The 15,937-nt window shown below is 36.8% G+C and overlaps 1 protein-coding gene across 3 annotated transcripts in view; it reads right to left on the bottom strand.

The window, feature by feature from the left end:
* RSF1 (remodeling and spacing factor 1) overlaps positions 1-15,937 on the bottom strand; it is a 155,646-nt gene that overhangs the window by 14,113 nt on the left and 125,596 nt on the right. For all 3 annotated transcript variants that reach the window (XM_041729815.1, XM_041729814.1, XM_041729816.1), the window contains 4 exons: positions 9,438-9,542; positions 8,205-8,284; positions 3,083-3,137; positions 2,244-2,353 (listed from right to left, as the gene is read on the bottom strand). In XM_041729815.1, coding sequence (XP_041585749.1) covers positions 2,244-2,353; positions 3,083-3,137; positions 8,205-8,284; positions 9,438-9,542 — 350 coding nt within the window. The remainder of the gene's footprint in view (positions 1-2,243; positions 2,354-3,082; positions 3,138-8,204; positions 8,285-9,437; positions 9,543-15,937) is intronic.

Consider the following 15,937-nt stretch of genomic DNA (forward strand, 5'->3'; position numbering starts at 1 on the left):
GTTAGGAGGAGTCGCTTCTGAAATGAAAAAGGCCTCAATATAAAAATGCTCTCTGCCACTTTGGGCTTGTGTGAGTTGGACTACATAACTTCACTCCTGCTAACCTCAATTTCTTTTGTAAATCAGCATCTAACTCATTTTCCAAGATCATCTATACCAGGCATCAGCAACTGTTTTTGCAAAGGGCCAGACAGTACATATTTTAGACTTTGTAGACTATATGGTCTCTGTTGCAACAACTCAATCAGCCACTTGTAGTGCAAAAGCAGCCATAGATAATGCAAGTGAACCAATGTGGCTGTGTTCCAGTATAACTATCTATGGACCCTGTGATTTGAATTTCATGTAATCATCTTACAACTTTCTTTTCTGGCTCTTTTTTTTTCAATCATTTATACATATAAAAACCATTCCTAGGTCATGGGCTATATCTACATAAACTGGCAGTAAGCAGAGATTTGTTCCACAGGCCATAGTTTGCCAACCTCTCACTATACAAATCACACAGCAAAGTAAGTTGAATTGGTATTCTAGTAATAATACTTAAGTGTGAAAAAAAAAAAAAAAAAAAACTTAAGTGTGAGGACTACACTATTATTGTCATCAAAGATCATATTTATTACCAAAATCCATATACAGATGGTCAGAATTTTAGAATTATCTATCTCTCACAAGGGCTGTTTCCCCTAACTTAAAGAATCTTTGACAAGTCTAGACGATCCCCTCCAAGATTTCTTCACATACAAAACTCCTTTCACTTTAGACCTGAGGTGACCAAAGGGATAAAGTGACTTGTCTAAAACTATGCAAAATATGGTAATTACTAGTTGCGTGTGGCTATCTATATTTAAATTAAAATGAAAAATTCTGTTCCTCACTAGCTAGATTTTAAATGCTCCATAGCTACATATGGCTACTGACTACCGTGCTAGAGAGTAAAGAAATAGCACATTTCCATAACCATAGTAAATTCTATCGGACAGTGTTGGATTAAAAGCACACAATGGATTAACAAGAGTTTAACAGCCAAATATTTGCTTTTTGAGTTAACTCATTGCAGCTATGGATTTCCTCTTTAGGAAAAAAATACATATCCACACAAACATAAAATTTTATATCTAATTTCAGAGGACTCCCAAGTTCCAGGTTAAAAATTCTTCTACAACATAGATTTTAATAGTATGTATCAAACCTTACAGATGTATCATAATTTAGTTAAAAGTTTACTTCCAGGTTTTTCACAATTACAAACAAGGTTATGAAAAACAACCCTGCAGGGAATCACTGGGTGGCTCAGCGGTTTAGCGCCTGCCTTCAGCCAAGGGTGTGATCCTGGAGTCCCGGGATTGAGTCCCATATTGGGCTCCCTGGATGGAGGCTGCTTCTCTCTTTGCCTGTGTCTTTGCCTCTCTCTCTCTCTCTCTCTCTCTCTCTCTCTGTGTCTCTCATGAATAAATAAAATCTTAAAAAAAAAAGAAAGAAAAACCACCCTGCAGCTGTAGCTTAGCCTTTCCTTAACATAAATTCTGAAAAAGTAAAACTCTGTGTATCCACTCATCCAGATAGAATGACAGATACAAATAAAGCCAGATGCAGTTAACAGCAAACAGTATTTCTCAAGGACATGTTGCAACATGTGTAAAGGGCAGAAGACTGTGAAAAATAGACATGGTCTTTACCTTCGTGCTAACAGTCTAGTGGGGGAGACAAATATTAATTTAATAATTAAAATCACAATCACCACGATAAGTGCTTTCAAAGAGAAGAATTGGTTGTTATGAGGGCATATAATAGATTTGATCAAGAGAAGGTTAACTAGGTAAAAACAGGAGGAAAATCCTAGGTTGAGTAAAAAATATGTGCAAAAGAGTTGAAAGAAGACTGGCTAATAATGACAGAGGGAAAATGTGGATGAGACGAAGCTGAAAAGCTGAGTACACAGCAGACTAGGCAGTGCCTGTAGGGGCCTTGTTAAAAGCATCGATCCTTATCCCAAGAGCTATAGAAATCTGACAAAGTAGATTTGAATGCAGAAAGCAGAAGAGAATGACATGAGCAAATTTAGGTTTAGAAAAGATCATGCTGGCTGCTCTAAAGCTGTATGATTCTAAAGATAGTAAGTAACGGATATAATCACTATTGATCATTACAAAGGGAAAAAGCATATACTTTTGGGTCATGTTGTATAATTAAAAAAAACATTTTATACTCTTTCGTTGTAACCATTTCTATATATTTCATACCTATAACTTATACATTTCCGTGTTCTAGTTGACCTCCTTTCAAGTAAGTTTGCTTTGGCTTTTTTCGAGTCTTTTTTCTTTTCTTCATGATCTTCAGAAAAATCTGGCTCCTGGTTTAAAAATATGATAATATATATATAGGTTATGAGTCCAGAAAAAATTTCTTGAAATAGTTTTCTAATATCTGTCTGGCAGTACATGGGAAAGATCTAAAAAAAGTGAGGTGATTCCCCCCCAAAAAACTGAATGAACACGGCAATACTAAGTAAAGAGATTTAAAAAGAGTACTGATGATCAAAAAAAAGAACTTCTGTATTAAATTCTTATATTTAAATTTATAATTACCTCTTTTAAAACAACTGTGATGAAGTTTCTCCACTGATGAATTTTTTTAACAAATAATTAAATTTAACACATAGAAGATATTTAGTGAAATATCTGAATCAATGAAATAATGGATTTAGAAAAAGAAGCATGATGATGAAGGAAAGTAACTAACCAAAACAGGTTACTTAAGCATGTGATTTAATTAAGTCTGAATGAAAATGGAAACCATCTTACATGTACTTTCACTCATGAGATATCCTTAATTAGAAATTAGACAAATAAATGTAAAACAATATTTCTTCAAAGAAACCAACTGTTAACAAATATTGAAGTTTCTAATAACCAACAGAAAACAGGAAAATCTGGGTGGTTTCTTTATGGTCCTAAACTTTCACTTTTAATAAAACAGGTATACTATATATTTAAAACCATTCACATTACATAAACTGGGTTAAATTTTAGAACAATTACGGCAGTCTCTTCTTCAAAAATACTACAAACCAGAAACTTACTTGTGGAGGAATGATGTTTTCAATACTGATACCCACATACACCAAACGTTCTTTCCTTTAAGTGAAAAACAAAAATGTACAAACCTGAGATTTGCTAAAAATAAAATTGTTATGAAAACAATATTAACGCAGACAATACTAAAATTATGATTTCATGTAACAGCAAAGGCTAGGTCACAGACATGTTAGCTACTGTCTACAAAGCTTATCATATTGGTATCTGTGGGAGGCACAAAACTTTCTCAAAGTAAAAATACTAAAAAGATGTAATTGAAAATTATAGCCTTGGGAATAATTATACTGATGAAATAAAACCTGTAAACTGAAATAGACAAGGAAACTTCATGAGGAGAGTCACACTGCAACTCACAGAAACTCAATGCTGGACAAACTAGATCTTTGTTATGCTAGAAGTTTTCATATATATACCACTATAATCTCATGGTAATAAACATAGAAAAAAAAGAATTCTATACAATAGAACCATATAAAGGTCCCAGTGAATGATACTAAGACCATTCATTTGCAGAGAAGAAAAAAGGCAATGCAGCCACATGGCTCTGTACCCTATTTGCTCCAAAGATTATTTTTAGAGTCAGTTAACATTTCTCCAGGAAATATGAATTTGGAACACTGAGATTTCCATAATTTCTTATCAAAGAAACAAACCTTTGTTGATTTTAATTCAACAAATTTTACATAACAAACTGTTATCTACAATAGGTATTTTTTTCTAGTTTTCTCAAAGTTAATCTAATTCACTAAGGACAGAGGAGCTGTCCTGTATACATGGAGCTCCTGTATACATGCCTGTGTATGTTGAACTGATGGAAATGACCACTCTTCCTTTACTTGTGATGTCCCTCATTGAAGGAACTGGATTGAGGGTGCATTCAATGTAGCCTTTACTGCCCTAGAAACCCATGGCTCTGCTAACAAGAATCTTAGTCTTTTTTGAGATGGGTTATAAAGCTACTCAGTGGAAAATTGGCATGTAAGAAAATGATAAAGTTATTTTAATCAAAACCTGATTAAAAACAGGACAGTAAATGAATTAAAAACTAGGAAAGCCAAGAACAAGTACTATCTGGAATTAACATGGAAGGCTTCATGGATATGTTACTAACATGTTCAACACCAAGTTTACTATTGTATCAGTTTCCTCTTTTATACCTCAAAATCTCTATTTTCACTTGATTATTATTATCTCCTCAACTCAACTGAAAAACATTTACTTCACATCGACCATACTTGGGTAATGATTTGTGTCAGGCTTGGGAATCCTAAGGGTAAATAATACACGGTTCTTGTCCTCACAATTATTTAACAACTGATTGTAGTCCATTATGAAGAGGTATAATGGAAACATGAAAAAGAGTAACTTTTTTGAAGAGCTGAGAAAGTTGAGGCTTTAACTAGGTGGTAACAGTTGAGTAGCATCTTGAAGGTAGGTTATGATTTTTCATCACAGCACTTTTTTGCTCAGTAATCTTATTTTTTTTTTCTTTTTTAAAATGCTCAGTAATCTTATAGAAAAAAATGTATCTTCTATTCTATCTCACCACCACCTGGCTCAATGATCATACTGGGCCCAGGAGTCGTCATTACAAATAACCACAACCCTCCTAAAAATTCCATTTCAGGGAACCTATTCTCTGACTTCTACTGGCTCACTTTCCGGCTCACTCCTTCTAGTCCACTGGTTCCAACAATTCCCTGACTCCAATGGGGCTTCTGTCTATCGACTCTGGCCTCTTTTCAAAACTATCCATTAACTCCCTTGTGTCCTTACTTTCCCCCTTACCTGGCTTAGACTCCATGGTCCATCATTATAAATACTCCTTTGCATACACTTTCAAATTCCTTGTCTCTTTCTCTCCTTCCCTCTGTTACATTACCTGGAAAATTCCAACCCTGATTAAATCCAACTCTCTGCTAGCAAACACTAGTAAAAGTACTCTGGAAGTACAGAGCTATTTGAATTCCCAAATAATGTCTAGCACCAAATTCTGGAAGGGATATTTACAAACCAGGTGAAGGGGCATCAAATTTCAGAGCATCACAACTCCAGCTCTGTTGACAGTTGCTGTCTAGTCACTAATTACTCATTGACAAATCCTTCTTCATCATCATACTGTAGAGTCCTTTAAGGTAGACACCACATAATATACTTCATTTTGATTACATTGCCTGGCATAAAATAGGTGCTCACTAAATGTTGGTTAAATGCTGAATAAATCTGGGGCGCATGGGTGGCTCAGTGGTTCAGTGTCTGCCTTTGGCTCAGGTCATGATCCTGGGGTCCTAGGATGGAGTCCCATATCAGGCTCTCCACGAGGAGCCTGCTTCTCCTCTGCCTATGTCTCTGCCTCTCTGTCTCTCATGAATAAATAAAATCTTAAAAAAAAAATGCTGAATAAATGTATGAACAAAGGGAAAGATGCTCTTATTCTATGATATAGAGAGTAACCAAGGCTCTAAGTTTCTAGGATGAGTGTTAGAAAAAATATTTTCACAGATTTTAAAAACGATGAATAAAATGCTCAATTTTAGAAACAGATGAAATCACCTGTAATTTACAGTTAATATATTATTTACTTTAGAAATATACATATTTTGCTGTTTAGAATCCCTAGGATTCATATATATCGGGAGCTATAAAGAAAACTTTGTTAACGAGATTATTGGGGAGAATTAAACAAATAACAGCAATAATTCAGTTAACTGGCTTTGTGCCAGACTGATCTCTCTGTAATAGTAGCTTTGCTCTGTTTTCTGTGAAGCAATCTCAAAAAGGATTTAGTGTGTAATCTAAAGCCACAATTATGGATGTCCTCTTAAAGGATGACATTTAAGTGAAGGAGACTATCCAAAGCAGAAGCAAAAGTAAATGAATTAGTAAATGGGAGACCAACAGTGTGAATAAGTATTGTGGCACATTTTAACATAAATCTCTAAAATTTTAAGTATTTCTTGATTGTAACAATATATCCCATAGTGAGGGAGTTGTTAAAAAATTTTAACCAGTCTTTCCACATATAAAAGGCATAAACATCACAAGTTTCCAAAACACAAGCAGATATAATTTGACTATCAGACAAATTGCTAAGTGGTTTATATTTGACTTTTAGAGAATATATTTTCTTCCATGCCCTTAAAGAGTAAGCCTAATAACTACCTACCCTGCTAAGTTAAATCAGTTTTAGGATATGAAAAAACTACTCATTTCTCAGAAGGGCAGGCAGATTTCAAAAAGAATTTTAAAAATGCCTAATTTTTTATTATGATTTAATTTGAGGCATCCCTAGTTAGATCTTTTCTAGTGTCAAAAACAGAAACAGGAACAACTATAAATATCAGAATAACCCTAATAATTACATACCAGACTATTATCCAGAGTTTCTAAATACAAAGGTATTTAAGACAACTGATTTTTAAAGATGAAGTATTTTTATCTCCTAGTCAACTTTAGAGATTAGTTTTGCCTTTAAATGAAGTAGCATCCATTATAAACCAGAGAGCTCAAGTTGACTAGTAAGGAATAAAACAGGAACTGGAGGCTGAACCTACAGAGTTCACGGTATGGGGGAGTAAAGGGAGAGGATTATCAAATGAGCTAGCTGACTGTTAAAGCAAGCTAAATTTTGGGGTGGAAGACTATGAGACAGCAGGTGAAAGTTACAGTAGCAGCAAATGAAGGTAGTAAGACCAACCAGGAGACATTGCTTAGATTTTCTCACAATATGTACGAATGGGCATCAAATCCTCTTGATTAAGCTTCTGAAAATTCTCTTTTAACACCTCTACTTTATTATGTAAGGAATGCCCTAGTTCAGGCCTAACCAGCTCTCCTAATCTCCACTGCAACAGTCTCAACCCTAATTCTCTCATTCTTATACTAGAGCATTTTTCTGAGATAAAGATCTGATTATACTTATCTCTCCTTTGATGGGTCTCCTAGTACCTGTAGAAATAATTCAAATTCCCTAGTCAGATATGCCAAACTGTGCACAATTCGGCCTCAATCTACTTTTCAACTTCATCTCCTACCACTGTCCCCTTCTCATGTCCACATTTTATTTTTGCTTGCATTTGGCTCTTTGCCTGAAATACACTTTCTCTGCTTGTCCAACCCTATGTTATCTTCCAAGGACTTGCTTGATAACCCAAACCCCTAACAGAACTAAAATGCCCCTCCACAGTGTTTTTGTACTGTTCTGAATAAACCATAATCTGTCTACTTTATTGAATCACTGGCTCCTCTGTATTCTGCCAGAGGTTAGTTCCAAATAAGGAGAGCTTTGTCTCATTCATCTTTTCTCTTTAGTCTAATACACAGTAGGCATGAATGACTGTTTGGCAATAGATTAATCAAAGAAAGTACAAATAAATATAAATAAACAAACTTACTGTCCTGATTTTGAGCCCCCTTTTAAAGATTGGGTTCAACTCCAGTCTTACCTCTTTTAAGAAGTCTTCTCCAACTGCTTTAGGACAACATTGTGGTGGTAAATTGAAAAGGGAGGTGTTTCTTAAGACTAGAAGTTATGACTCTTATGACACAGTTCAGGATTTAAATGCTCTCTATTTTACCAGTGTTAATTCTGCCCACACAAAGAGGTGACATGGATAACTAGACCAGTTCTTAGAATTTTCTTGCACTCATTACAGTACTTAGTAAGGTATATATCCTCCACAATAACTGGGCCAATATTTATTCAGAGTGGGTTTTGAATAATATTTTAGATCAGGAGTTCAGCAGGTCATAAGGTTTTTGTTGTAACTACTCAACTATGGTGCTATAGTGTTAAAGCAGCAACAGATAATATATAAACAAATGAGCATGGCTATGTCCCAATAAAAGTTTTTTTTTATGGACAATGAAATTGGAATATAGAATTTTCATCTGTCATGAAATAAGATTCTTGTTTTGATGTTTTTCAATCACTTAAAAATGAAAAACAAAATTTCCCAGTAATACAAAAACAAGAAGCATGTCAAATTTCACCTACAGGTCACAGTTTGCCAATTCTTACTTTAGATAGATATGTTAACCTATACTGCAAAATAATTTTACTATCAAATTCCCAAGTAAAACATTAACACACATATCACACAATACCTGCGTTCAGCACGCTCCTTCTTCTTTAAGGCAACATCCAAATCCTGCAATTGTTCTTCTAATTTCTCACACAGTAGTTTCTGAAAGAGCAAAACATGAGTGTTATCCCCGCCACTTTTTTTTTAATTTTAAAGAAATAACTACACCCAGAGAGGGCTTGAACTTTTATGATCAAGAGTCACATGCACTACTCACTGAGCCAGCCAGGTGCCTCATGAGTGTCATTTTTAACACTTTTCGCATGATCATTTATCCCTTGCATGCTGGCTCATGGATACTGGGCTATGCTGAGAGCTGATGAGGGGTCACACAGTGAATGAACACGAAGATGGTCGTTGTGTTTAATTACAAAAAGAGGTGCTTTAGCCTCCAGTGAACTGAATATGAGCACAGTATCTCTGCAGTAACACATCAGAGAAACTCCTAGCCTCATTAAGAAATACATTTTATGCCTACTTTACTGGTGATAATCAATGTTTAAGGTAGCATTTGGCTCAACATCTTTATAGTGATTAAAAAGTTTTAGGAATCGCACATTTTTAAGGGAGATGGTTCTATGTACAATATAATGGTGGCAATCACTATTTTTAAAAAAGAGAATGGGAAAAAATTACAAAACCATGCCACATGGTTACTGGGTCAAAACAGAAATGAAGAATGTAACTCAGAAAGCTATGCTAAGCCAAGGAAGTCTGTTTCACTGGGAGATGCAATAAAGCCTATCATTTTTAAAGCAAAATCAGACTGGACCTGTGAGAAAGGACCCCTGGGGTGCAGTGGCATAAAGATAGCCTGTTATTCAACTTTCAAAAGAAATTCACCTGAATCAAGATATAAGAGAAATATAACCCATGTTTCTATTCATAGTAGCATCGTAATGGCACAAAATTCATAATATCAACTATAAAACTGACAAGAAGGAGGTAGGCAGAAAGGAAAAAGAGGATGAAACAAAGGGATAAAAGAAAAGGAAGAAACTTATTTCTTCCCTTATATATCATTTTAATTTGGGGCTATTTGTGCCTATAACAAATGTGAAAAAAAAAGAACGCCTAAAAGATATTAATAAAAGAGAATTGTTTCAATAGTCTCAAATTTACAGAACTTTAAATGAAAGGTAAACAGTATTTACAAAATGCTCTGAAAATGAAAAATGTTTAGTGGCTGTCCAGAAGTTTTATTAATCGGAATATAAAACCAAAGACTAAAAAACAAAGATGTGCTGGGTCATACATGTTGGCAAGGAGGGCAGAACCATTCTCCATCTGGGATGATCATCAGAGGAGGACGAAGGCAGGCAGTGTGGTATCCACTGTCACAAGAGTCACACAGAAGAATCTGAAATAAACCAGGGGTTAATGTCAACCTGATTCTATGACTAAAATTCAATGACTCTGAAGTTAAAGACATTTCAATATTTCTTAGTACTATACTATGAAATATACAATTTCACAGTATCTTTATTTGCAAAAAACTAAAAAAGCTCTGCTAATTGGGATCTAACATGACATTTTTAATTTAATTTTATTTTTTTTTAAGATTTTATTTATTTATTCATGAGAGACACAGAGAAATAGAGAGGAAGAGACACAGGCAGAGGGAGAAGCAGGCTCCATGCACAGAGCCCGATATGGGACTTGATCCCAGGTCTCCAGGTCTCCAGGATCACACCCTGGGCCGAAGGTGGCGCTAAACCGCTGGGCCACCAGGGCTACCCTAACATGACATTTTTTAAAAGAGAAAACAAAATAATTTACAATATGTTAAATTACAAAATCCAGTGAAAAATTACAAGTTCTTTTTTTTAAAAAAAGATTTTATTTGACAGAGAGTAGGTGCAGGGGGAGGAGCACAGAAGGAGAGGAAAAGAATCTCTAGCAGATTCCATGCTTCCATGCGGAGCCTGATGTGGGGTTCAATCTCATGACCCCAGAGATCATGACCCTAGCCAAAACCAAGAGCCACTCAAGTGACTACATCACCGAGGTACCCTATAAGTTCTTCTTTTTTATTTACTTATTTTTTAATTATTATTTTTTAAGATTTTATTTATCCGAGAGAGAGAGAGAGAGAGAGAGAGAGAGGGAGGGGCAGGCAGAGGCAGAAGCAGGCTCCATGTAGGGAGCCTGATGTGGGACTCGAGCCTGGAATCCCGGATCACGCCCTGAGCTGAAGGCAGACACTTAACCCCTGAGCCACCCAGGCGTCCCAAGCTGTTGTTGTTGTTGTTGTTGTTCTTCTTCTTAAAGTATTTTATTTTACTTATTTTTTATATTAGGCTCCACGCCCAGTGTGGAGCTCAATGCAGGGCTTGAACTCACAACCTGATCAAGACCTGAGCTGAGATCAAGGGTCAGACACTTAACCGATTGAGCCACCCAGGAATCTCTTAAGATTTTATTTTTAAGGAGTCTCAACATCCAATGTGGGGCTCAAACTCACACCTCGAGATCAAGAGTCACATGCTCTACTTACTTATTGAGCTAGCCAGGTGCCCCAAATTATAAGTTCTTCGGAACTAGAGTTGCAATCCTTTTTATAATGTGCCTTGAGGACTGTAACAACATATCCTTTATAACAGAGTTTTACAGTTCAATCATCATAAACTTCCTTACTACACATAGGATTTAAAAAATACAGATAATTCCCACTTTTAAAGAAAAAACTTTTAGTTATTTGACAGAGAAAGAGATAGCACAAGCAGGGGGCATGGCAGGCAGAGGGAGGAGAAGCAGGCCCTCGGTGAATCAGAGAGGTTGACTTGAGGCTTGGCCCCAGGACCCCTGGATCATGATCTGAGCTTAAGTCAGATGCTTAACCGACTGACCCATCCAGGTGCCCCAATTCCCACTTTAAATATAGTATTTCGGGGCAGCCCGGGGGGCTCAGCGGTTTAGCGCCGCCTTCAGCCGAGGGCCTGATCCTGGAGACCTGGGATCGAGCCCCACGTTGGGCTCCCTGCATGGAGTCTGCTTCTCCCTTTGCCTGTGTCTCTGCCTCTCTCTCTCTCTCTCCCTCTCTCTCTCTCTCTGTGTCTCTCATGAATGAATAAAATCTTAAATAAATAAACAAAGAAATAAATAAGGTATTTCAATTACCTGTCTGTAAGAAACATTCATGATCCTTTTTATCATGTAAATTCAAATATGGAAAGAACAAAGGTATGAGGAATGGAGCTATACTTAGGACCATTATGTTCGCAAACAAAGGCTAACAGTAATTAGATTTAAGTCATCATTTTATATTATTGGAGTTTCAGATGACCAATTCTCTGAAATTTAAAATGTACCTCAGGAATATTTAACTTAAAAACACTTATTTTTAAATAATTTTATATTTCATTAGAGTTGCAAAGATAGTAGAATTCCCATAAATCTTTTACACTGCTTCCATTAATGTTAACATCTCACATAACCTTGGGACACTTATCAAAATTAAGAAATTAATATGAGTACATTACTATTAACTGATCAACAGACCTTATTCAGATTTCACCAGCTATTCCACTAATGTTCTTTTTCTGATTCCAGAATGCAATCCAGGATATTATATTGCATTTTATATGAGCACTAAAATTAGTGGGTGAAATTTTTTAATTACTGTGGTCGATTTTACGTTTTATCTTCAAATTCTTTGATACTCCACTCTCCAGAAAGTGGAGCTTAATTCTCCTCCTCCCCTTGAGTGTGGGTTGGACTTATTGCTTCTAATGAGAATAGGTATGCAACGTGAAAAGTACTAATTTTACAGTGATAAAAAAACCAACAGATATTACTGTGATCAAGGTTACTACTACTAGTAAAAGTCATGATGATATCATATATCATATGCACATTAAATGCAATATAATAGGAGATTTTCTTAATCTCCAATCTGTAACAGTTGCTTGGTCTTTGTCTTCCATGACTTTGACAGTTTAAGAGTACTAGTCAGATATTATGTAGACAGCTCCTCAGTTTGGGTTTGTTTGAGGTCTTCCCTTGATAAGACTCAAGTGCCCTGCTCATTGCATCAGATCTGGAGGTATATGATATCATCATGACTTTGCATACCTATTCTCATTAGAAGCAGTAAGTTCAACTCACACTCAAGGGGAGGAGAATTAAGCTCCACTTTCTGGAGAGTGGAGTATCAAAGAATTTGGAGATAAAACTTAAAATCGACCACAGTAATTAAAAAATTTCACCCACTAATTTTAGTGCTCATCAGTGCTACATTATTGCTTGCAACAATTGCTACCGTGGTGTTCTAATGATGATCATCTATTTTCTTCATGCCTTCTATTATTTCGAATTCTTCTGTAAAGAAAATATGACCTTCAGGACGCCTAGGTGGCTCAGCGGTTAAGCGCCTGCCTTTGGCTTGGGGCGTGATCCTGGAGTCATGGGATGGAGTCCTGTATCAGGCTCCCTGCATGGAGCCTGCTTCTCCCTCTGCCTATATCTCTGCCTTTCTCTCTCTGTGTCTCTCATGAATAAATAAATAAATATCTTAAAAAAAAAGAAAATATGACCGTCACCCCTATTTATTTGTTTATTCAGTCACTTCTTTGTATCAGGCTGACTAATGAAGATTTATTTTCTTTTGGTTAGAATTTTTAGAAGATTTTATTTATTCATGAGAGACACACAGAGAGAGCCAGAGACATAGGAGGAGGGAGAAGCAGACTCCCTGGGAGAGCCCGATAAGGAAGGCAATCTCAGGATCCCAGGAGATCACGATCTGAGCTGAAGACAGATGCTCAACCACTGAACCACCCAGGTGTCACTGGGTTAGAATTTAAAACCATTATTTAATTTATTATTCAAATTGCCCCAGCAACAGGCACTTTGCTAGTTCTTTCAAGTTCGTTCCTGTGTCCTTAGGACTCATCTGCATCCTTTTTTTTTAAAGCACTTTTTCACTTTCTGACACTATAGAACACTCCAGGCACATCTTGTTATTTTCCCTGCCCAAGCCTTTGAATTAGCCATTTCTCCTAGAAACCCTGTTTCCTTAAGTGGAGAATGGTATTTAGAAACCAACATCTGGGGAGTACCTGGGTGGCTCGGTTGGTTAAGAGTCCAACTCTTGATTTCAGCTCAGGTCGTGATCTCAGGGTCATGAGATCAGGCCCTGTGCTGGGCTCTGCACTCAGTGTGGAGTCTGTTTCTCCCTCTCCCTGATCTCTCTCTCTCTCAAATAAATACAATCTTAAAAAAAAGAAAAAAAGAAAAAAAAAAAGAAATCAACATCTAGGTACTGAATGCTATGATACTAGGTATCACTGCTTCTGGGCTCTCTCAGAGGACAGAACTATGGTATATATGTATGTAGAGCAACCCATGTATACACATAGATCTATATTATTTTTTTTTTAAAGATTTATTATTTTTTTTATTTATTTATGATAGTCACAGAGAGAGAGAGAGAGAGGCAGAGACATAGGCAGAGGGAGAAGCAGGCTCCATGCACCGGGAGCCTGATGTGGGATTCGATCCCGGTTCTCCAGGATCGCGCCCTGGGCCAAAGGCAAGCGCCGAACCACTGCGCCACCCAGGGATCCCCATAGATCTATATTAAAATAAGCATGAGTTCACACTAGTATCTCCAGCTCTGATCCAGCACAACAGGGCTCATTCGAGCCTTTGATATTGTTTATCTGCAACTTCCTTTTACTGACACTGAGAAAACTGCCTCCAATCCCCTCACTTCATTTATTTGTTCAACTGTAGTACAGATGTAAAGCAGTTTCTAAAATGCTAACACAAATCGCGAGTAGAGGAGGGCAGTGGGATACGTACCCATGTGCAGCGATTTAAAAGTGAAAAGCTGCCTTCTCCCTTCTCTGTACCATGCATCATCATTTGCTGCCAATACCCAGAACTCAATACTAAGTCATGTTAGTGTTTTACCTGAGTTATAGGACTGACTGATCACACAGGCATATGGGGACTAATCTGGGCACTGGATTTCATTTATTGCATGGTTTCCATGGTAAAACATAATCTAAATTTCAAAAAACAAAATTAAAAGTAAACTTCTGGGATGCAATTTCTTTAAAAAGTGATATTTGTCTCTATTCGAGATAAAGATAAAATTCCATTAAAATAAATCTAACTGTGTAGGATTTCCAAGCCTCAGGCAATGATCCACTTACTTTGACTAAAGCATCTGGAATATCCTATAGAGTTCTAGACTCATCAATGAATTTATTGTTTTTCTGCTGTAAGCTCATTGAGGACAAGGATCATACCTTTTTTTTTCATATTTTATTTATTTATTGGAGAGAGAAAACACAAGCAGAGGGAGAGGCAGAGGGAGAAGCAGACTCCTTATGGAGCAGGGAGCCTGAGGATGGGCTTGATCCCAGGATCCTGGGATCATGACCAGAGCCAACGTCAGATGCTTCACCAACTGAGCTACCCAGGCCCAAGGACCATGTCTTTCTAATTCAGCATCATTTCCATAGCACTTAACACATAATAATTGCTTGACATTTTGATCTGATGATTATTCTTAAACACTGGGCATAAGGAATCCACTGCTATTTGGGATCTTCAGTTTCTAATGTCACTCTTTTTTGGCACAGTAATCAGCAATGGGATTTTCAGAGTAGTTACTAAAATGACCAACTAAATGAAAGTCCTTTATGTGTATTCCAAGAAGGGTGCAACTTTCTCTAGCTCCTCAATATCATCTCTGCTCACTTCATATTACTTCTAATTTCTTCACACCCTTTTGTTGCTGACATCTATTGCTGTCTCAGTCAAAATGCACTCTCTTAGTTTAGTTTAAAAAGATATTAGAAAAGAACATAAGTGTTAATTTTTGATTTGGAGAGCAGAAAAGACCACTATCTCCAATCTTCTCCTGGCCTTTCTCCACACAAAATTCTTGACCTAACTTTCACCGCCTGATGATCATAAAAATTCTTGGAAGGGTCTTCTCAGCCTAATTTCAACACATATTCTTTTCAGAGCTGAAGTCATTCTCTGGTTCTAAGTTTTATCTTTTTTAAGATTTTATTTATTTATTCATGAGAGACAGAAAGAGAGAGAGGCAGGGACACAGGCAGAGGGTGAAGCAGGCTCCCTGCAGGGAGCCCGATGTGGGACTCGATCCCAGGACTCCAGGATCATGCCCTGGGTCAAAGGCAGGCACTAAACCGCTGAGCCACCTAGGGATCCCCTAAGTTTTATCTTTTATTTGAACCCTCTGAAACTACAGAATATGATAAACATTATTGATAGATTTAATTTCTAAATATGCATTAAACATTAGGGAAGAAAAAAGAACAAGTAAACCACAAATAACTTTAGCACCTAACAGATGTCAGGAACTATGCTAAGCCAACTTTACATAACTTACTAAAAACAACCCTCAGCAGGGGGCACCTGGGTGGCTCAGTCGGTTTGCCTGCCTTCCAGTCAGGTTATAATCCCATGGTCCTGGGATGGAGTTCCACATTGGGCTCCCTGCTCAGCAGGAGTCTGCTTCTTCCTCTGCTCCTTACCCAGCTTGAGGTCTCTTTCTTTCTCTCTCAAGTAAATAAATAAAATCTTAAAAAAAAAAACAAAACTTTCCAAAACCCTCAGCAGTCTCTCCTTTGCTGTCCTACCCACTTCCTTGTGGTGTATTCAATAAACTTCTATCTCCTTTATTATTATTTTTTTTTCTTTCTTAAAGCCTTTACTTTGAGACATGATGGAATAAGTGACAGGTACACATGGAGAAGACATGATCACAGTTAA

The sequence above is a fragment of the Vulpes lagopus genome, chromosome 15 (assembly GCF_018345385.1).
Source record: "Vulpes lagopus strain Blue_001 chromosome 15, ASM1834538v1, whole genome shotgun sequence".
In the NCBI taxonomy this organism is placed as follows: domain Eukaryota; kingdom Metazoa; phylum Chordata; class Mammalia; order Carnivora; family Canidae; genus Vulpes; species Vulpes lagopus.